Source organism: Pelmatolapia mariae, linkage group LG10_11 (assembly GCF_036321145.2).
Source record: "Pelmatolapia mariae isolate MD_Pm_ZW linkage group LG10_11, Pm_UMD_F_2, whole genome shotgun sequence".
Taxonomy (NCBI): domain Eukaryota; kingdom Metazoa; phylum Chordata; class Actinopteri; order Cichliformes; family Cichlidae; genus Pelmatolapia; species Pelmatolapia mariae.
The window spans coordinates 23,421,390-23,443,351 of record NC_086236.1 but is presented as its reverse complement, the minus strand read 5'-3'; the positions used below and the strand labels follow the sequence as shown (position 1 = coordinate 23,443,351).

Genomic DNA, 21,962 nt, shown 5'->3' with positions numbered 1-21,962 from the left:
TGCCCCATCATATCAGACCTCAAAAAGAAAGACAGGGCGGTAATTCGCTCAGGCTGATTCCATATCACAGCTGCCAGCACCATTTACCATCAGAAAAGAAGAAGAGTGAGGAAGACAGAGATAAAGACAAGGGGTCATGCGGGGGGCGGTCAGACACCCAGACAGTGCTGGAATGACATTATCTACAATGTAATAACGAGATAATAAGAAAGGCTGAGCTAAAGTGTGTAAAGTATACAAAGAAACAAAGGGAGTGAGGCGAGATAGAGCGAGAGAATAGAGAGGCGGTAGGCTTTGCCAGTGGGCACATCATGGCAGCACAGTCTGTGACTCTGACAGGGTGAGTAGGGGGGGTTGGGAGGCACAGTGATGCCCCCCAGCATACACCACCAGCTGCCTTATTGCTCACTGACATTTGCGTACACACACACACACACACACACATACACACATGTAGACACGCATTCTCGCTGACACACAGACACACTCACACACACAAGTGGACAGAGATGTGAAGCGATATCTCCAGCTGCTTTTTTAATGAGTGCGTCCAACTGATTGAGTCACCACTGCTGATTGTACTCGCTCTCTTTCTCCCCATCTCTGTGAATGAAAACGCCTACTGTAAGCATGAATCCATGTGTCATGTTTTGAATCCAGTTTAATGATTTTAGAGTGATGCAGGAAAGGCAAAAGACACAAAAAAAACACCTTTTGAAATAAGATAATATAATTAGTAAATAAAAAGGTAAGTTAGCAGGCTACAAATCACATTGGTACCTTTTGATTATTATAGCAGATATACTATTAAAGTGATCCACATTTTTGTTTTATAAACTCCTGTGGTCTTCTCTCAGATCCACTACGAGTGACCTTGTCCCCTAAGAATCTGAAAACGGGCATCAGCAGCACACTGTTCTTCACCTGCACTGTGGAAGGCTCTCCAGAATACACCATCACCTGGTACAGGAACACAGAGCCAATTGTCCCAGACGAGCACATCTCCATCCAAGGACAACACAATGACACCCTGCAGATCACTGCAGCACAGAAGCTTCACTCTGGGGCCTACCAGTGCTTTGCTTCCCGAAAGGGCCACACTGCTCAGGACTTCTCTATTATTCTGCTAGAGGGTACGTGGACAGTGACTTAAATATGTGCAGATATTAGGCGCCATAGTCTTTGTGTTCAAAGCTAATATGTTTGCTGTGGGCTTTGCAACTTCTTGAGTATTCTGCTTTTCTGTCAGAACTTCTCACTTTCTATTTATGTCCTTCTGTTTCCTCTCTCCCCCTGTCCTCTCAGATGGTACTCCTCGTATTGTGTCTTCCTTCAGCGAGCGGGTGGTAAACCCCGGCGAGCCTTTCTCCCTTATGTGTGCGGCCAAAGGAGCCCCACCCCCTTCTATCACGTGGACACTGGACGATGAACCTGTGGTTAGAGATTCAACCTACAAGACCAGCCAGTACACCCTGTCGGATGGCCTGACTGTATCGCACGTCAACGTCAGCAGTCCACTTATTCCAGATGGAGGAGTGTATCGTTGCGTCGCACGCAACTCGGCCGGTAGCGCCGAGTACCAAGCGCGCATAAACGTAAGAGGTGCCTGTCTGCTTTTCAATATAAATGCACTCTACACCTGAATCTATGCAAACATACAGGAGCTAGTGAGAGGCATTGCACACATCTATCTATCTATCTATCTATCTATCTATCTATCTATCTATCTATCTATCTATCTATCTATCTATCTATCTATCTATCTATCTATCTATCTATCTATCTATCTATCTATCTATCTATCGGTCTATCTATCTATCTATCTATCTATCTATCTATCTATCTATCGGTCTATCTGTCTATCTGTCTATCTATCTATCTATCTATCTATCTATCTATCTATCTATCTATCTATCTATCGATCTATCGGTCTATCTATCTATCTATCTATCTATCTATCTATCTATCTATCTATCTATCTATCTATCTATCGATCTATCGGTCTATCTATCTATCTATCTATCTATCTATCGGTCTATCTGTCTATCTATCTATCGATCTATCTATCGATCTATCTATCTATCTATCTATCTATCTATCTATCTATCTATCTATCTATCTATCGGTCTATCTGTCTATCTATCTATCGATCTATCTATCGATCTATCTATCTATCTATCTATCTATCGATCTATCGATCTATCGGTCTATCTATCTATCTATCTATCTATCTATCTATCTATCTATCTATCTATCTATCTATCTATCTATCTATCTATCTATCTATCTATCTATCTATCTATCGGTCTATCTATCTATCTATCTATCTATCTATCTGTCTATCTATCTGTCTATCTATCTATCTATCTATCTATCTATCTATCTATCTATCTATCTATCTATCTATACACACAATACACTGAGTGAATATGTGATTAGGCTAAAATCAACAAATATCCTCTATCAGATTTTAGTAAAGGGGGCACAACTAACCTCCCTTTCCACCTGTCAACTGGCCCCAATCACTCTATCCCTCAACCTTTATCTCTTCCCTTCCTGTCTCCGTGGCTGCCCTCTATATTCTGCCATGACCTCCCTCACCTCATCTCCCCCTTTCTCCAACCTCTGTGTCTCTCTCTGTCTCCTCCCTCCATCCCCTCCCTCTCTTCCCCATGTCTCCAGGTCCACCTCGAATTAGACCCATGCGAGACATCACCGCAGTGGCGGGCAGAAATACCTATATAACGTGTCGTGTGATTGGGTACCCGTATTACTCCATTAAGTGGCTGAAGGACGGCATGCAGCTGCCTGATAATCATCGTCAAGTGGTGTTTGAGAACGGCACACTGAGGCTCACAGACGTGCAGAAGGGCGCAGACGAGGGGACCTACTTGTGTAGCGTTTTGATCCAGCCCCAGGTGTCAATCAACCAGACTGTCCACGTCACTGTCAAAGGTAAAGCTGAAGAGGAGTACGGATGCACTGGGCAGTGTTTTTGGTAAATTTATACCTATTTTATGAACCCAATTTATAGAATTAGGCTGCAGTAGAGATAAAGTGACACATCAGTTGACAGGGAGATACTGCATCTTTACGCTTTTCCCAAATCTATTTCAACTAGAGGTAATGCTCCATGCATACCCAAAATTCAAATTCACTTAAAACAGTAGTGAAAAAAAATCTTAAGAAATCAATCACCAATACTAATACTACTTTGGTTTTCAAACTGCTTCCTTTAGCCTAAAAAAAGTGATGCAAGTAAAATTTCTTGATGAAGAGCAGCTAGTCACTGCTACTTGGGGGACACCAGTGTACAAAGCTGTCAAGTGCAACTTTAGTAATGCTGTTGAATGCAGATGAATGGTGTTTTGGGGGTAGATTTATGTTTGCCGTGCGTATTTCATTTAGTCTGTGAGCAGGATAACGATGGCAGTAAGCAGGGCAGCTGCAGAGGTGTTTGAGGGTGTGTACATGCGCCTGTGTGTGAGTGTGTCTCTGATTTAATTAGATGAATAATAATGAAGCCTAGATTAAATCCCCCAGATGTCTCAGCTGTAGTACCCCCACCTCAACCTCCACTACCATGGCAACGGAATGACTTCCCCCTGCCAATTGGACTGTAACCAGAGCAGCTATTATGGGCTGCAGGAGATGTAGGGTGGTGGGGGGGTGCTGAAGAGGGGCCCACTGGCCAATGACCTTCTCCCTCTCTCTCTCAGACTCTTAGCATTGCTCCAGATGGCCACATTGCCGCTCTTCAACATCTATCACTGCCTTTATTCCACTGATTTCCTTTCTGTCTCCTCTAGTGCCGCCGCTCATCCAGCCCTTCGATATCCCCTCTACCTCAGTGGGGAAGCTCATGTACATCGCCTGTGTGGTGTCATCTGGGGACATGCCCATACGCATCACCTGGCACAAAGACGGCCAGCTCATCGTGCCAGGCTCTGCCTCTGGTGTTGCAATAGAGACCAAAGAGTTCATGAGCTCCCTGCAAATCTCCAATGTGACACTGAAGCACAATGGAAACTACACCTGCATCGCCAGCAATGCTGCTGCAACTGTCAGCTGGGAAAGACAGTTGATTGTTACTGGTGAGGGGTGACGTGTAATGTGTAAAGTACCCGTAGAACTGTTTTGTGATCACTTACTTTTTGTAACTTTCACTGAGTTTTTCCATTTATATAAAATCAGGATTTCTGTTTCACAGTTCCGCCGCGTTTTGTGGTGCAGCCCAACAATCAAGACTGTATCTATGGAAAAGCTGGAGTACTTAACTGCTCCGTGGAGGGTTACCCCCCTCCAAAAGTCATGTGGAAGCATGCCAAAGGTAAAATCTGCACATTATCCTCATGGCATTGCAGTAAAAGCTACACACGAACAAGGAAAAGTGTCATGCTTCCATACATGCTTTGTGTTGTGTCCTGCAGGCGTAGGAAACCCTCAGCAGTACCATCCTGTCCCACTAACTGGCCGTATCCAGATCATGTCAAACGGTTCTCTGCTGATCCGACATGTTCTTGAAGACGACCGGGGGTACTACCTCTGTCAGGCCTCCAACGGAGTGGGCTCAGACATCAGTAAAAGCATGATCCTTACTGTCAAGAGTAAGTGTCAATCCTCTGCTTTTTGGCATGAACCCACTTCTTTTCAAACCCACATCTCCTGGATTGCGCCAAGATAAGTCTCAGCTTTTTGGACAGGGATCAGCTCTTCTAAGATGCACTTTTGCCCCAGGCTAGTGCGGCCTGTACTTAACATAGCCAAACGTAGTCTGTGTCCTGCACATCCTTCACTGGGGGTGCCTTTCCTATTGACTGATGTTCTCTGGCTGTCAGCCTGTGTGCTACAGAATGTTTGGTGGGGAAAAGGGTTGATGAATTAGTGATGAAAGCAAAACCACAGGAACCTCTTCAATCAATAATCTATGTCTAAGTAACAGAGGAGGAAGAGAAGCGAAAGTAGAGACCGAAAAGAATAAAAAGAGGGAGGAGGTGGTGTTAGAGGCCAGTGGGGCTTGAAGCATGAAATGAAAATGGGGAATAAAATGGAAAAATAGAGATGTCTGTACATGTGTAATATATCCTTGCTCAGTTTCCAATACTACACGCCCGTTTTCCCTCATGTCATTATTCCATACAAAACGATTCGTCATGCTGACACTTGTCTGTGAATTTGCTCAGTCCCTGCCATGATCACCAGCCACCCAAACACTACCATGGCGAGGAAGGGCCAGATCAAGGAGCTGAACTGCACAGCACGGGGCGAGCAGCCCATTATTATCCGCTGGGAGAGAGGGGACACAGTCATTGACGCAGAGAGAAATCCCCGTTACTCCATCAGCATCAACAAAAAGGGGGATGAAGTCATCTCCACCCTAAAGGTCAGATAATATATACTTATACTCTTCAGGCCTTTAGTGTAGCTTAATGCCATTACACCAAACTATGCTAAAAAAAAAAAAATCAACTTCTACTATAGGCTATTGCATGGTTTAGTAAGCTTAAGAGGTGCATGTTTTCAGATTTTATATTTATTTTGGGATTTTTTTGCAAAAGTGTTCTAGAAATATTTTCTAAAAAAAAGTCCTATTAAAGGAAGTTATTATGGGAATATTTTTAGGATATTATATTCCTAAATTTCACACGTCATCTTTCCCTGTTTGTGCTGATGCTCGCAGCTTAACCCAGCCGAGCGAGGAGATTCTGTCTTCTTCTCCTGCCATGCCATCAACTCCTATGGAGAGGGCAGAGGGCTCATCCAACTCACTGTACAAGGTATTTCTACAAAAAAAACTGCAAATCCCTACTTCTTTTATTTAAATAAAGAATTAGGGGAAAAAAGTATGTAAACAACCTAATGAGGTATTGATGGTGGTAAAAACAAAGGAAAATTCTTTTTTTTTTCCACCCTCACACAGAGCCACCCGATCCTCCCGAGCTTGAAGTACGGGAGGTGAAGGACAGAAGCATGAACTTGCGCTGGATCCAAAGGTTTGATGGCAACAGCATCATCACCAGCTATGACATCGAGTACAAAAACAAGTCAGGTGGGTTATTAAAAACAACAAGCCTAATCCCTAATGTAAAAGTTATTTCAATAATTAAAAACTGAAAAAATAAACCTTTGCTCATATTCAACAGACACATGGGATCACATGTACACAACTAGGAACATCTCACCCACCAACAATCAGGCCAACATTGTAGAGCTGCACCCGGCATGCGTTTATAGTATCCGCATGTACTCCTACAACAAGATTGGCCGCAGTCTTCCCAGCAAAGAGCTCACAATCAGTACCGAAGAAGCACGTAAGTGATTTTTTTTCTCTAAATATCACGTTTGTTTGCCTATCTAGTATTTGTTTTTGCTGTCTCTGTATGGAGTAGAGCCATCACTATTAGCATTAAGGCTATCTGATATCTTCCATCAACAGCACCTGACGGGCCTCCGATAGATGTAATCCTGCAACCGATGACATCTCAGAGCATACGAGTCACATGGAGGGTAAAATCACTGTTGCTTACGACTTCATTTAAGTGTTAAGCCTAGTATCAGTGGAAATAACTAGAAAGCAAACAATGATGGGATATAAAGATATGCTCCACGATTTAAAACAACAAGGTTTCAGTGATCTCACAAACAAATCCAAAATGTTAAGAGACACCTGTGAAATTGTTGGTTACAGAAATGCAAAAAGAACTAAAATTTAGAATTTTTCTCGTTTAATTTCTTTTTTTACATATTGCTGTCAAATTTCATAGTAAAACTTTTTTTTTTTCTCCAAAACTTTCAGGCTCCAAAAAAGGAGCTGCAAAACGGCGTGATCCGCGGCTACCAGATTGGATACAGAGAGAACGGTCCAGGTAGCAATGGCCAGTATAGTATTGTGGAGATGAAAGCTACGGGAGACAGTGAAGTGTACACCTTAGACAACCTAAAGAAGTTTGCCCAGTATGGGGTGGTGGTCCAGGCCTTCAACAGAGCTGGGACTGGCCCATCCAGTACTGAGATCAATGCTACCACTCTGGAAGATGGTAAGTGGACAGCAAGATGAAGAAAACGAGGAGAAGACTGTGAGATACAATTTAGGAGAGTATGGGAGGAAAAGAGGAGGGACTGTAAGAAAGAAATTTAAAGATCCAAAAGGAAAACATGAAAATAATAGTCAGATGCAATAACAGGATGAAACACGCATGAATGAACATAACATGCATGTAGAAATGCATGCTCAAACAAAATGTTAGAAATAAATTTGCAGCACATCCCCCATTATTCTTTCCACTTTAATTAGCACCTTCATTAGGCTGGTAGAGAGCGAGAGAGGAACAAGGAACCCCATTACTCTTTAAATGTCTGCCCACTCTACCTCCCTTTTCCCTGGTCTGCCTTCTTTATCTTCCCTTTCTTCCCATGGGTTTCCTTGTCATCCTCCTCACTGGTCCTCTGTCTATTATATGTGTTTTTATTTCTTATACTTTTTTGGACCCTTCCTGTCTGAGAGGAGAGTAATGACGGGCACTTGGATGATGAAAATTGGCCACGCAGGTAGTCAGAAGCTGCCTCTACAGCTTCAATTAGCTTAAACAAGAACATTGTCTTCCTTTAGATTGTATCCTCCACATTTCAGCTCACACCCTGCTCATCTGCATTTTGACCCCTTTGGTGTAGCTCTTTTACTATTCATGTTGCTCTCTCAGTGCTCTTCCTCCTCTCCATCAACCCCCCTCCACTTCTCCTCTCCTCTCTAAAAGCTAGGAATGAACAAGGAGCTATTCAGGACTAATTTGAGCTTATTTGACTGATTTATTTCAGCGGAGATTTCCTGTGGTTTGTGGCATTGAGTTATTATTAGTTATCAGTGCTTCGGCTGCCATGCTACGTCGGACCAGATTTCAGTAGAAGCCATTAAAACACTTAGAGTACTCAAATATAGTTTAACAGTGCAGCACTAACACTCACTCTCTATGTTCCCCAGTGCCCAGCGAGCCTCCGCAGAATGTGAGAGCAATCTCTGTGACATCAGACGAGGCAGTGATCACATGGGCAGAGCCTCCACGGCTGACGCTGCACGGTGTGCTGAAAGGCTACCGGGTTGTGTTTTGGTCCCTCTTCCCTGACGGAGGTGGGTGCTGTGGGGGCCAGGCCCAGTGGCCAATGCAGAGTAATTATCACCTATCTCATTCTAAGATTCACCAACCCACCCTCCCACTCACCTACCTTTCTGTCAGTGCTGTGAGTCAGAATGTGTTAATGTGTATCCACACCTTTCTCATAAAGCACTTCCTGGTCCTGTGTGTTTTTGAATTTGTCTGTCAAATAGACTGTATGTCCAAGATGGAGATATGGCTCAACTTTAGCTTAAGGGCTAGCCTTTGATTTGACAGAAGTGACCACATTTAGATGAGAGGGTGATGCACCCATCCATAGGCAGCGGGGGTGCATCACACAGGCACAAATACCTACTATTTACTACATACAAATAAAACTCTTGGAAAACTAACAGTTAGTTGCACAGCGTGCTATATTATTTGCCAGATAACTGCTCCAGAAGCACCAACACCCCAGACATGATCAACGTCATGCACCTAATAATGCAAAGCATAAGTCCTAATCACATTTAATTGACCGAGTTATATAAAAAAGATGCCTCTGTAGAGTTCTTATGACTTGCTACAACATCATTTTTATGTAGCATATTGCAAACATGTTTTTTTTCCAGCTCTTAAGTTAGTCATTTTAATTTGAAAGTTGCCTTAAGGTATTTGAGTTTTTGGCACTTCTGCACTGGTTTCATTTTTCACCCCCAACGGTTTCTGTTAAGTCTGTCATAGTTTCTTAGATTTTTAATAAGACTTGTGATCAGAAAGTCACAGTATAGCAATGAGTGTCTGTGTGTTGTAGGTCCAATATCTGTGCAACTCTGTTTCCTAAAAAAATATTTACTCCTCCTTTAGACACAATGTTGAAATAGGAAGGTAATTATATTCATGAAAAAAAAAAGTAATGGCCACGTATTACATTACCAAATAAATGCAACTGCAAATAAATATATTTTGTAGGAGACAGAGTTGATGTGTGTTGTTCCTCCTATCATCACCTATACCTTCTAAAAGAGTTTTTCTCCTCTCCCTCAGAATGGGGAGAGATGCAAAACATCACCACCACACGTGAACAGGTGGAACTGCGAGGGCTCGAGAAGTTCACTAACTACAGTGTTCAGGTGCTGGCCTACACACAAGCTGGCGATGGGGTCCGCAGCAATGTCCTCTATATCCAAACCCGAGAGGATCGTGAGTATACAATTCATTTGTTTTTCACATGAAGAAAAGTGTGCAATGTAAGGAGATGGGAAATGGGATAGAGGTAGATTTTTTTTAAAAAAGGGAGCTGGTTGTATCTCAAACCCATAACAAAAGCTCATAACAAGCTATGCTGGGAATCTCCATTAGCTGTGCTAATGAGAATTAAGAGGCTTTGAGTCCACAGCTCAGGGCTAAGGGAGGTGTTTCGGGAGGAGGAGGGAGAGGTGATGTCTTAGAGCATATAGCATCCAGGAGTCAGCCATCAGCCTGGGCCTGCATCCTTACCACCAGCCCTCTTGCCATAGGCATAGGGATTAACTCCTTTTGGATTAGAGAGAATTAATTTTGTGCTTACACCATTGGAGGCAGGATTACAGCCAGATCCATGTCTCTTTATAAAGGAGGAGGAGGGGCCTGGGGGGCTGAAGATGGAAAGATACAATGGTGATCGCGCAGCCCGTTCTTGGCTGACAAAAAATCATGTGTCAAAAAATTATAAGAGAAACACCACAGCTGAGGTGTTTGTTTATTTGGGTCTAGACTGCTGTCCTCTTCTGATTGACTCAGTGTTCCATCATGTATTTTTGTAAATGAGACTGTTCACTTAGTAGTGTTCTTTTCCTCATCATCACTTGGGTTGTGCTAGTTCTGCAGCAGACTGTCTTGGCAGACTGTCTGTCTGTGTATCTGTCTGTCTGGAGTCCTGGGCAGATTTTGGGCACCAGATGGGACCTGACTGTCCCATCTCCTACTGGTGCTTTGACATGGGGGTCCAGTTATGATAATGATAGCCTCCTGTGCGCCTCCCTGCTGCCATCGTTACATGATCCCTGTCACTTTTTTCGTCCCTGCTTACTTCGTTTAAAACTTGCATCTCTGCTTTCTAAATTTTTGTTGTTTTCTTGCCCACTCATGTCCTCTGTAGGGGAAAGAGATCTGAGGGTAGAGAGTGGCAGTATGACGGCATCAGGGGGCCTCACAAAGAAAAAAAGAAGAATGGGGGATGGATTTAGAGGGCTGGGTCTTACACTGTGGTAGCCTCCTTCTGTAGAGGCCAGATGAGGCCCACTGTCAGGCACAAGTTATATTTATGGTTTGGTTTGAATAGGGTTGATAGTGTGGACCCAGTACTGTAAGACCGATGAAACAAAAGCATTATTGTTCACCTTTCACAGTATCCAGTGTCCTGATGTGTTTTTGTAAAGTGTGCATGTTTTTTAAGCCCCTTTTGTGCCATTATCTCGTAATCAGAGTATTAAACAGTGTCCAGTGCCAAGCTGAAGTGGCTAGCAGAGGATCAGACACTAATGTCTAATCTGTTTGAGAGTTTTGAGAATGCTGGGCGTCACAGAGTCAGAACTGCTGACCAGTGTCTGAATGAACATATGTCACAGCCATCCCCTCAAAAGGATGTTTTTCAAAGTCCTTCCAGAGCAGCTTAGTACAGGCTAAGACTTCCAATCCGCAAAAAAAAGCCTGCTCACTTTAATAGCCATCCAACACCCAGCGTGTGCCTGCACAAACACACACACATATGGATGCCCGCCATGCTGATGTTGCTATGTCTTTTCTCCTAGTTCCTGGTCCACCGGCTGGCATCAAGGCAGTTCCCTCCTCCTCAACTAGTGTGGTTGTGTCCTGGTTGCCTCCTCTCAAACCAAATGGCATTATCCGCAAGTACACCATCTACTGCTCCAGTCCCGGATCTGGACAGCCAGTAAGTGCCTCCTCTGTGGGTGTGATTCATATAGGGCCAATTTATCTCTGAGGTCCGTGAAAACCAAGTAACTTATTAAATCTCTACCAATGGAAATAATTCATTTGCAAGCGCTGTTATTAAATGAACCTGTATGCATGCGTTTGTGTGTGTGTCTGTATGTGTGTGTGTGTGTGTGTGTGCGTGTGTGTGTGTGTTGCGCATGTCTCTCTTTCACTGTGTTTGCACCATCGCTTTATTTCCTGCCCTCCCAGATGAACAGATGAGGTTGTCTTGGCAACGTGATGAGACGTAGATATGCAAATGAGCCAGAGAACAAGCTCACACATGCACACTGCCGCATCAGAAGCACACACTCACAGAGACATCACATTTCGACATTTTCTATTTATACACATACGTGCAAGCATTTCAATTGTGGTTAGATCATGTGCACACAAACACCAGCACACGGTGAAGTCTGATATCAGGCTAGAATCTCACTTTCTTATTATTCACAAATACTCCTCCCTCTCTGTGCATGAGTGCCATGTAAATGAGCACAGGCAGGGAGGAGAGAGGGAAGGAGGGAGGGGGGTGGAAAGAAGGTTGAGAGAGAAAAAGAAGCACACCATTAGAGGTAGGGAAAGACCGAGGGGAAATGAGAGAAAAAGAGAGGGATGAGGGAAGAGGGAGAGACAGGCAGGGTGGAACGGAGGAGAGAGGAGGGTATCAGTCACATCGAGATGAGAGTGCTTTTGTCCGTCTTTTCATTATCTCCCTGTATCACTCCCTGGATCACCACAACACCGCCACGATGCTGAAGGAATGTTCGAACCCCCTACACACAAACACACACACACTTATGCACATCCTCCCCTCCCTGTGTCCCTCCATCCACTCCTCTTCACTGAGCTAGACAGAGAGGGAAAGAAAAAGCAAATGGTGAAGGAACACAGAGATGAACAGATTAAAGAGAGAGAACAGAGGATCATCTTAAGAGACAACAGTCTTTTTGTGCATTGCCATGTATGTGTTTGTGTGGATGCAGGTGAGTGTGTGTTCATTCTCAAAGGTTTGCTTGGAGGAAAAATACATCCAAGCAAACCTTAAATCCAGTATTGAGTAAAGCATTATAAGTAGCTGTAGGTCATTTGCATCAAATTTATTTTGAGTAGTGGGATGGTCCGTTTGGACAAATAGACAGCTCCACACAAAGGTTTACATTCTCTGTTTTGCCTTTTTTGTGTTGACCTAAAACCTGTGTTCAATTCTGAGCAATCATACTGCTGGTTATGCATATTTTCTATAATTTTTGTTTTTTTAAAAAAAACATGGTTTTATGGGTTTTGCCTGAACAAAAAAACAAAACAAAACAGAGAGACAAATACCACATCTGTTTCTCCTTCACAACCTAACACTCAGTTTGCTCTGCAAAAAGCTTTAACTCCCTCAAAACATTCAAATGATGTCAAGTTGTATACAGCATAAGATCTACGTTGTTCAGACAATGAATTCACAAGTTGATCTGGGTGGGAATGGAATCCTTAAGGAGGTCAGCCATAGCTGAGAAGATCCAGCAAAAATAATGCACAGTATCATCCTTAAATTTTGGGAAAGACATAAAGAAAGAGTCAAAAATGCAAGTTGCTGTCAGTGTATCAGAGACAAAACATCTCAGTGGACTCTATGTTTGTGCTTTGGATTTAAGTGATTCGAGAAACAATATATGTATCATTTCTGCTTTTTATCACGAGGCAAACACTGCCAGTGAGGCTAATAAGTAAAAATTTTAAACAAACAGATGACATTGACAGATGTATTTGGCTTTCCCTTTATTTCTCCAAAAAGTATGCTTTTTTGTTGTTTCAAGATACTGACAGTGTTCAAGGAAAATTGCACACCTCCTTTTTCACTGAGCGCATTTTGATGTGTCACAATAGGAAAAGGACAGATGTAAAAAAAAATCTGTTTAACCTGTCAACTACAGAAGCATTAGTTTCAGTTTCCTGGTGTCACGTATGTTATACCGAAACTTAAACAGAATAGAGCCTAAATTAATGTTATGTTCATCTTAATTTCCTTTGTAGCTTTATAAAATGTAGCACTTTAATCAAGTCCACAAGCTGCCACCACTCCTGTTATATTACCATTTTATTTGCTAACATGACATTGCGTGCCCTCTGTCCCAGGCTCCCAGTGAGTATGAGGCCAACCCAGAGATGCTCTTCTACCGTATCACGCACCTTACCCGCGGTAAACAATACCTCATCTGGGCTGCAGCTGTGACAACTGCTGGAAGAGGCAACATTAGCGCAAAGGTCACTGTGGAGCCTGCTGGGAAAGGTGGGTCCTCCAGGCATGCCAGTTGTAGAGAAGAAGGGTAAAGAGATTTGTGCAAAGGTTATCAGGGAGAGCGCGCTAAACATGGCTATGAACTGGCAGCATGATCTCCTTTACACAGATCACTTTCATCAGTCTCCCTCCCTCTCGCTCTGTGTACAATCTCTGCTATTGATTGACAGCCGTGGTATTGATTGAGCAGCGGCTGTGTTGCAAGAAACGTTGTTGTTAATTATGTGATGATGAACAGGGCCTATCCAGTAAAATGACCCTTGGGGAGAGAGATAGCAGGCAAAATCAATAGAGGGGAGGATTTATGGAGAAATGATAGACTTGAGACTAAGAGTTTTGACAGGCGGCTACATTAAAACACTATGGTACAGCTTTTTAATCCCTCAGGAGAAAGGATTCAGGCCCACTTAATCATCCAAAAGCAGACACAGAAAGACAAGTTGAAGTATGAATAGAGTCATTTTGGTGTAATGCTTGCTATTTGAGTTTAACATCATGTGCTAAAGATGCATGTTGAGTTTTACTGGTTGCATCTTTGTGTGCAGTCCCAGCTAAAATCCTGTCCTTTGGGGGCACTGTGACCACTCCCTGGATGAAGGAAGTACGTCTGCCCTGCAGCTCAGTGGGAGAGCCTACTCCCACAATTAAATGGACCAAAGACAGGTCAGAGTGGTCACTGTATACCCTTAGATATCAGAGATATCATGCACACATGCTGATGCTATTTCTTGTGAGGAAAATTGATTTTTTTTTTAAACTGCCTACTTAAATATAAGGCTCTTAATCCTGAATAACCTGTCTGCTCTTTATCAGTGAGGACTCTGCCATTCCTGTGACAGCTGACAGCCAACGGCAGATCTTATCCAATGGTACACTGGTGCTACGCTTAGTCAAAGCAGAGGATTCTGGGTACTACACCTGTACGGCCACTAATACCCTAGGCTTTGACACCATCATAGTGAACCTTGTGGTACAAGGTAAGAAGAAACAGAAAATTTATAAATTTATTTGAGTGAAACAGACACTTCTGTCCTGGTGCTAAGTTATTGTCTGTGTGTGTGTACATCCAGTTCCTCCTGACCAGCCTCGTCTGACTGTCTCCACTACTTCCACCTCCTCCATCACCCTGGCTTGGATTCCTGGGGATAATGGAGGAAGCTCCATCAGGGGTATTTAAATATTGTTGACCTGTTTTTTAAGGGTGCTTCACACTTTTGATGTCATATGTACTTATCCAGTTGTGCAACAAGCTTATGTTTCTAGGTAAAAGGAAGTCAAACTGCAGCCGGCTGTTGCTAATTGTAGCTATTTGTTGCCCCCTGGTGTCCAACAGGTGGAGCTGCAGCAAGGATACACCACCATTAGTAGCTGTGTTTGACATAAATGTGTGCTGGTGTGCCTACAGGATTTGTGCTGCAGTATTCTGTGGACAACACAGAGGAATGGAGAGATGTGTTCATCAGCTCCAGCGAGCGTTCCTTCAGGTTGGACAATCTCCGCTGTGGAACTTGGTACAAGGTCAAGTTGGCTGCCAAGAACAGTGTGGGCTCAGGACGTATCAGTGAGATCATTGAGGCAAAGACGCATGGAAGAGGTGAGGGGTCTAGTGTTGAAGCTGGAAGTAAGAGGAAATAAATCTTCTCTTTCTTTACTGTCTGTTCTTGTAGCAGGAGTTACGACTTTCTTCTCAAACATGAAGCCATCAATGCATCACAGATAAATACATCTTAAATTGCTAATTTATGATTATCTTTCTAACCTAGTGTCTTTTCCTTTTCCAGAACCGGTGTTCAACAAGGACCAGCCACTGCTAACGCACATCAACTCCACTCATGCAGGACTCAACCTTCAGGGTTGGACCAGCGGGGGCTGCCCTATCACTGACCTGATGCTGGACTTTAGGCCCAAAGGTACTTGGGCCTGGCAGAGCCTCAAGGCCAATTCCACAAATCAGCTTTTCCTCAGCGAGCTGCGAGAGGCCACCTGGTACGAGCTCAAAATGAAGGCCTGCAACAGTGCTGGGTGTGGCAACCAGACCTCCCAGTTTGCCACAACTGACTACGATGGGAGTAAGTCTCTCCTAGTTTTTTAGGTCTTTGTGTATCTTTTTCCTCTCTTCCATGTTTCTGTTACTGACCCTTGTAAATTTTATCAAATTTTTCTTCTCCTTCTACTCTCATTAGGTACAATCCCTCCCATTAAATCAGCTCGTGGAGAGGGGGACGATGTGAAGAAACTGTTCTCTATCGGCTCTCCTGTCATCCTGGTTACCCTTGGCGTTGCTTTGCTCTTCATTATACGAAAGAAACGCAAGGAGAAGAGGCTCAAACGACTTAGAGGTGGGAATTAAACTATTTAATATATCACTAACACAAGTGACAAGCTGAAAAAATATGTCTAATTATATAATTATACCGTCTTCTCGCAGATGCTAAGAGCCTTGCAGAGATGCTTATCAGGTAAGAGACAGCTAGCTTTATTTGTTATGTGTACTGTATAGAATAGCGGTATTTTGCATAAATAAATCACTTACAAGCAATTTCAGGCTTAATATATGTGTTTTTGTTTTTGGTTTTTGTCTCTGTGTGTAGCAAGAACAATCGAAGCATAGACACTCCAGTGAAGGGTCCTCCTCAAGGACCAAGGCTCCATATTGACATCCCACGTGTCCAGCTCCTCATTGAAGACAAGGAAGGCATCAAACAGATAGGCATGTGACCGCACATTGACAGCAACACAGCTGTCATTCATAGAGGGGTTTTTAGAAGCCTCTAAAAGATCTTAGTAACTCATTTCCTTGCTTGCAACAGGAGAGGACAAGGCAGCAGTGCCGGTGACAGACACAGAGTTCAGCCAGTCAGTGAATCCACAGAACTTCTGTACAGGCGTTTCTCTGCATCACCAAGCCCTTATCCAGAATTCAGGCCCTTTGATTGACATGTCAGACATTCGGCCCGGCACAAGTGAGTTTGTTTTATGTTCATATTTGTTCTGCTTGTCACAGCTTTCAGTGAAATAGTTTGAGCCTTTAAATATGAGCAACAGATTTGATCTTTTATTGAAGTACATCTCCAATACATTTGAGAAAATATAGACTTATTGACAGCTAATACATGGATACCAAGCATCTTTGATCCTAAGATGTTCTCTGATCCCTGTGACCTCTCTCATCTCAGACCCAGTGTCACGAAAGAGCATAAAATCAGCCCACAGCTCTAGAAACAGATACTCCAGCCAGTGGACGCTTAGCCGCCCCAGTCAAAGTCAGTCAACAGCCTCTGCACGAACTCTGACGTCTGACTGGCGGACGATGGGCTCTCATGGCATCACAGCCACCGAGAGTGACAGCTACAGTGCCAGCCTCTCACAGGACACAGGTGGGTTAAGATTAAGAAAACTTACTCTCTTGTAACTAAGTAGCTAAGTAAATGGTTGAAAAAACTACACTTTTTTTCTTTCAGATAAGGGACGGAACAGCATGGTGTCCACAGAGAGCGCGTCCTCCACCTACGAGGAGCTGGCTAGGGCGTATGAGCACGCCAAGCTGGAGGAGCACCTACAGCACGCCAAGTTTACAATCACAGAATGTTTTATCTCTGATAGCTCGTCTGATCAAATGACGACAGGTACCAATGACCCAGCAGACAGCATGACCTCCCTCAGTACACCCTCTGAACCAGGCATCTGCCGCTTCACTGCCTCACCACCCAAACCGCAGGACTACGACCGCGGTAAAAATGTGGCTGTGCCCATTCCCCACCGTGCTAACAAAAGTAAGTATCAGAGCTGAGACCCATGTGGGGACGCTGTTCTTTTGTTTTGTTGTTTTTACTTGTTTTACATTCAGTGCACATGTAGAATTACACATAATTACAGTTAAGACACCCATATCTATGTATTGTATGCCCACAATTAAAGACACACAAGGATGAGAGTAACAAAAAGCCACTGGTTGCTAAAACAACAACTAGATTTTTGTTCCAAGCCATTTTGCAACCTACTTCCACATCAGTTCCTCATTTTCATACTATATCTGACTTTCATATCACTGATGCCTGCTCTGTTCTGTACTTTTGCCATTTGCCTTTCATTATACACAATGAAGGGCAAAGAGGTGCGATCAGGTCAGAATATTCAGACTGGAAATATTGTAATGGGGATAAAAAGGTCTCTGTGTAAAGTTGGCATTTGTATAAACAAAGAAAGGTTTTTATTACACAATGAAGATAAATGTGCAAGCCAATGAATTATTGCTACTGTGGATGATTCAAAAATATGATTAAAAAAAAAAAAAGATGAATCAAAAAATATTTCATAGCACTAATAATTGCATGCACCTAACAGACTTATGATACACAAGCAAAATATCCAACTTGTGTCTGTTATAGGAAGTGGTTATTACTCATATGAATGAATTGTATGGTTTTGTCCTGACTCTTCTGTGGCCTTTTTAGGTGAATTCTGTAACCTACCCCTTTACATGAAGACAGACCCATTTTTCCGCAAGCAAGGGGAGCTGCATGACCCATGCCCAGCAGTTCCGCCGCGAGAAGCGTCAATCCGCAGCTTGACGCAGCGGGCGTATCACACCCAGGGCCGTCACAAGACTCTAGACCCTGCGAAGCAGCAGGCCCAGACACTGGGCCACTCTGGGCTGGGCAGCTTGGGTGCGAGCTCTGGCACTGCCACCTTGCCTCAAAGGACTCTCACCATGCCCAGCTCCAATAATGCAGCAACAGCTTCCACTTCCAGCACGAGCAGCAACCCCACCAACAGTAACAAGGTGGGGGGCTCCAGAGACTCGCTCCTAGAGAGCAGCTCCTCTGCACTGGGGAGGTTGCAGAAACAGAGTGTGGGGGCCTACTCCAAGTCATACACGCTGGTGTAGTCCATTCTTCTGCACAGACTGCTGTCCCACTCCTCAGCCAGCCCCACTCTGGCGCTCTGGGTCTGAATGGGCATGCAACCATTTTTCTTCAAACCCAATTAATGGTGAACTGCCCAGCATCCTGTCTGATTTACCTTGGGAAAGATGTTCTCCCAGACAGAGACCCAGCTAACCCTACTTTTCATGTTCATGTGGGACTCTTATAAAAGAACTACTAACTCCAACTAACAGTTCCAGCCGGCTGGTGCTCAGCTCCACTCAGCTCCCGCAGGAGCTGCACAGCGAAAAACCAGGAAGCGATCCTGTGGTCATTTTGAAATACTGACTGTAACCGAGGAGCTAAAACCTCTGTGTTTATGAATATGAAGACTACCATAGCCAGTATGAAGCTGTGTGGCCATCCTGTCTCATACACACACATACACACACACAAACACACACACACACACTGTCCTCCATAGTTTGAGTATTATTGTCAATTTGCAAGCCTTCCGATTAAGTTCCCTCTTCTTACTGTATCTTTCACCCTCTTTGTGTCTCTTAAAGCCCCATAATGCTATTGGCAGATTCTATAATGTTGATTCCCAAAAGTAATGAGTCAGGTTCCCTTCCAAGAAGATTTTAGTCACATTAGCATCCTCCACACATCACTCTGCAGCTGAACATTGTCTAACTTAAACAAATCATGACAACCCAAATGAACCAGCTATAATTTCTCACATTACAAATACAGAATATTTGGTATTATAAAGAATTTACATATATATTTCTATGTAGGTATATTATTGACATTTAAGTGAAATTATGACAAAGTATACATTTTACATACTACAATAGTGTAGTATTATATACAGCAATTTAATGTTAATGTCAAATTTTAAGAACGAGACAATCGCTCAATCATGAAATTTTAAAAAGAGAAATTAAAGAAAAAGAAGGTTCGACTAAAGAGAGAAAATGTTTAGTATATATACAGGATGTTTTGTATGTTACTGTATGTAGGGTGACTAGAAGAAGGGTGTTTTGCTTACGTTTGGACAGAGAGGGATGCTTTCCTATCCGCACGGTGTCATGAGAGAAGCGAGACAGTGCAGCAGAACACGACATCCTTGGATCGCAATGCCTCCTTGGTTGTTTGGTGAAAACAATCATGACACAAAGCCTTCCAGGATTTCTGTAATAATATAAGTCTACCCATGAGGATATAGGCTCCTTGACTTTTTATTAAGCGTGTCAGTAGCCTGAGTGGCTGGTAAATACAATAACATTCAGAAACCAAATCAGTGTCTCAGAGGATCCCCGAGTAAGTTTTATGCTGGGAGAAGGTTTGCTCCAAAGTGGTCACAGACTTTTAGTTATTATAGAGTATTAAGGCTTCTATTTGTGGCACCGGCAGCAGAGATTGACAGTCACGGATAGAGCATCCTGCCAACTTCTCCGTCAGCCGTGCCACACAGCTAGGCTTTGCTCTTCGTAGATTAAAAAGACAACTAGCTGAAGGAGTCCCAGTCATGATGTGAATGAAGTAAGATAATTTAATGTCGAGAGATGTTATATGTCAGGGAGTTCAGTTTTGAAAATTATATGATCGATATCATTGTTGTTGTCCAGTTTTAAGTACTGTAAACGCCACACATTTTTTGCGCTAATGTGCATTCAAACAAGAAACTATTGGATCGGTTGTTTTAAGCATTTACAAAGCAGCGGTTTTGTGATTTTATATTTATTTATCCATTTGCTTTGTTTGCTTGTTTGTTTGTTTAGGGGGAGGGGAATCTGTTCTTCGGTTGATTTTCACGTTTTGATTTTCCGTTCAACTTGTTTGGTCTAAATTTTTTGGTACCAGAGGCCAAACGGTACAAAGCTATGTGGCCTGTGGCTAAAACTAGTTCAGCCAAGTGAAAATCAGGGACTCATAGCTCTTTTGGTCACACAAACTACTATTGTATTGTGTATATACTGGACAGGAGTCTGTCTGTAAACCTGAATCGTTCAGGCTCCTGTCATTTAAACCCCATTCAGATAAATTTAAGTAAAAAAAATTCAACACCCTATTCATACAAGATCCATCATCTCTACCTTTGTCAGTGTTGTTTATAGATTAAGTCTTGTACATATACACAGTTTTGTATGAAGAGCTATTTTTTCGTCAGAATAAATCAGGGGACACATCAGGGTTGAATGCCCCAGTTTCAAAATTGAAATAGTATTAAGTAAAAAGTATTTTACTTCTGAAATGGGCAACAAAACCAACATTTTTTCTTTCCCTTTACGTTTTTTGATACTAATTTGTTGAATTTTTATTCTTTTTTTAAAGTCTTTTGATGTTGTCATTTGTCCTTTTTCCTTTTTTTTAATTAGCATTATTTTATATTTCGTTCATCCTCAAATTAAGTCATTGCATGCTTGCTAAAAGGGAAAAAATTGAAGGGAAAAGTGTATGAAAATCCAAACTTTAAAAAAAAAATGTTGAGGGTATCCCAAACATTTGTTTGAGTTGCTTGCTACAGCAATTGCTTGTGTTCAAAGGTACATTTTCTATGAAAAGAAAGCAAAAACTAAAAAGATCATTTAACACCTTGTGCAATAAAGCTATCTTTCATATGTCACGGCTTCTGTCATTATCTAGAGGTCTGTTTGTATGTCTTGTGAAAATGTCTGGACCTACACATGCATGGAGTTTACAGCCAAACCAGTGTTCATGAACATTTTTGTATATATATATATATATATACATATATATATACATATATATATACACATATAGTAAATGAGCTGCCACATGAATGAAAAAGTCTTGAAAAGTTACATAATTGTGGTAATCTGTGGCAGACTGACATCATACAACATTTTAAGAGGCTACATTTGATGGTTGACCTTCTGTTTTGTCATATGTATGCTGTTATTATGGTGGATGCTCTCTAAAGGTCATCTTCCATGGATTTCCATGAGCCAAAAACTCATGGAAATCAAGAAAATGTTTGAAAGATTCTCTACAACACAGATTTTTCTACACTTGGCTCCTTATGATGCCTAATATCCTCGATAAGGTCATCTCAGGTACACGGTTGTGGCGCTAAGCACAAGAGCCCATCCTGATCAAACCCTTCTTAGACAGCTGGCCTAAAAGAGGAAAAGGAGCTAACACAGATTTAGGCAGACAATGAACTGAGGGAATGGACCTAGACTCAGAATATGACAAACAAGGATTATTTTGAACTGTGCAAAGCCTCTAGTGAAATCCAAGAACAGAAATAAGTAGATGTTAGTAAAACATGGTGTTTTATGCTTTCATATTGTTTACACTAAATTCTGACCCTACCAAATGCTGCAGTAGAAATCAAGACCTATCAAACCAGACGTTTTACATCGTCCAGTTTTCAGCCCATGCAAACTGAAGCCTCCATTTCCTGTTCTTAGACAGAGGTGGCATCTGTGCGGCCTTCTGCTGCTGTAGCACATCTGCTTAAAGCTTTGATGTGTTGTGTGTTCAGAGATGCTCTTCTGCATAACGTGGTTGCAAAGAGTTGTAATTCGAGTTACTGTTGCCTTCCTGTCAGCTCAAAGCAGTCACGCTATTCTCCTCTGATCTCTGATATCAGACCATTCTCTGTAAACTAGAGATCCCCATTCTGATGTTCACGCTGAATTTCAGCAGGCCTTTCTTTATGCATTTTTATATATGCTCAAATCCATCAAGAATCCATTCTCAATCATG

General features: G+C 42.6%; 1 protein-coding gene across 3 annotated transcripts in view; it reads left to right on the top strand.

Moving 5' to 3' along the window:
* LOC134635779 (cell adhesion molecule DSCAML1-like) overlaps positions 1-20,831 on the top strand; it is a 52,035-nt gene extending 31,204 nt beyond the window's left edge. For 2 of the 3 annotated variants that reach the window (XM_063485324.1, XM_063485323.1), the window contains exons 6-33: positions 858-1,133; positions 1,306-1,602; positions 2,683-2,955; positions 3,810-4,094; positions 4,211-4,330; positions 4,431-4,607; positions 5,184-5,383; positions 5,681-5,777; positions 5,921-6,049; positions 6,144-6,311; positions 6,437-6,507; positions 6,797-7,037; positions 7,979-8,164; positions 9,138-9,293; positions 10,883-11,022; positions 13,194-13,347; positions 13,902-14,019; positions 14,170-14,333; positions 14,427-14,525; positions 14,762-14,950; positions 15,138-15,425; positions 15,540-15,695; positions 15,785-15,815; positions 15,948-16,066; positions 16,167-16,319; positions 16,533-16,733; positions 16,818-17,129; positions 17,811-20,831. In XM_063485324.1, the coding sequence (XP_063341394.1) occupies positions 858-1,133; positions 1,306-1,602; positions 2,683-2,955; positions 3,810-4,094; positions 4,211-4,330; positions 4,431-4,607; positions 5,184-5,383; positions 5,681-5,777; positions 5,921-6,049; positions 6,144-6,311; positions 6,437-6,507; positions 6,797-7,037; positions 7,979-8,164; positions 9,138-9,293; positions 10,883-11,022; positions 13,194-13,347; positions 13,902-14,019; positions 14,170-14,333; positions 14,427-14,525; positions 14,762-14,950; positions 15,138-15,425; positions 15,540-15,695; positions 15,785-15,815; positions 15,948-16,066; positions 16,167-16,319; positions 16,533-16,733; positions 16,818-17,129; positions 17,811-18,244 (5,234 nt within the window). In that variant the 3' untranslated portion in view covers positions 18,245-20,831. The remainder of the gene's footprint in view (positions 1-857; positions 1,134-1,305; positions 1,603-2,682; positions 2,956-3,809; positions 4,095-4,210; positions 4,331-4,430; positions 4,608-5,183; positions 5,384-5,680; positions 5,778-5,920; positions 6,050-6,143; positions 6,312-6,436; positions 6,508-6,796; positions 7,038-7,978; positions 8,165-9,137; positions 9,294-10,882; positions 11,023-13,193; positions 13,348-13,901; positions 14,020-14,169; positions 14,334-14,426; positions 14,526-14,761; positions 14,951-15,137; positions 15,426-15,539; positions 15,696-15,784; positions 15,816-15,947; positions 16,067-16,166; positions 16,320-16,532; positions 16,734-16,817; positions 17,130-17,810) is intronic. The other variant, XM_063485322.1, reaches the window with a different exon arrangement.
* Positions 20,832-21,962: the final 1,131 nt, after the last annotated feature.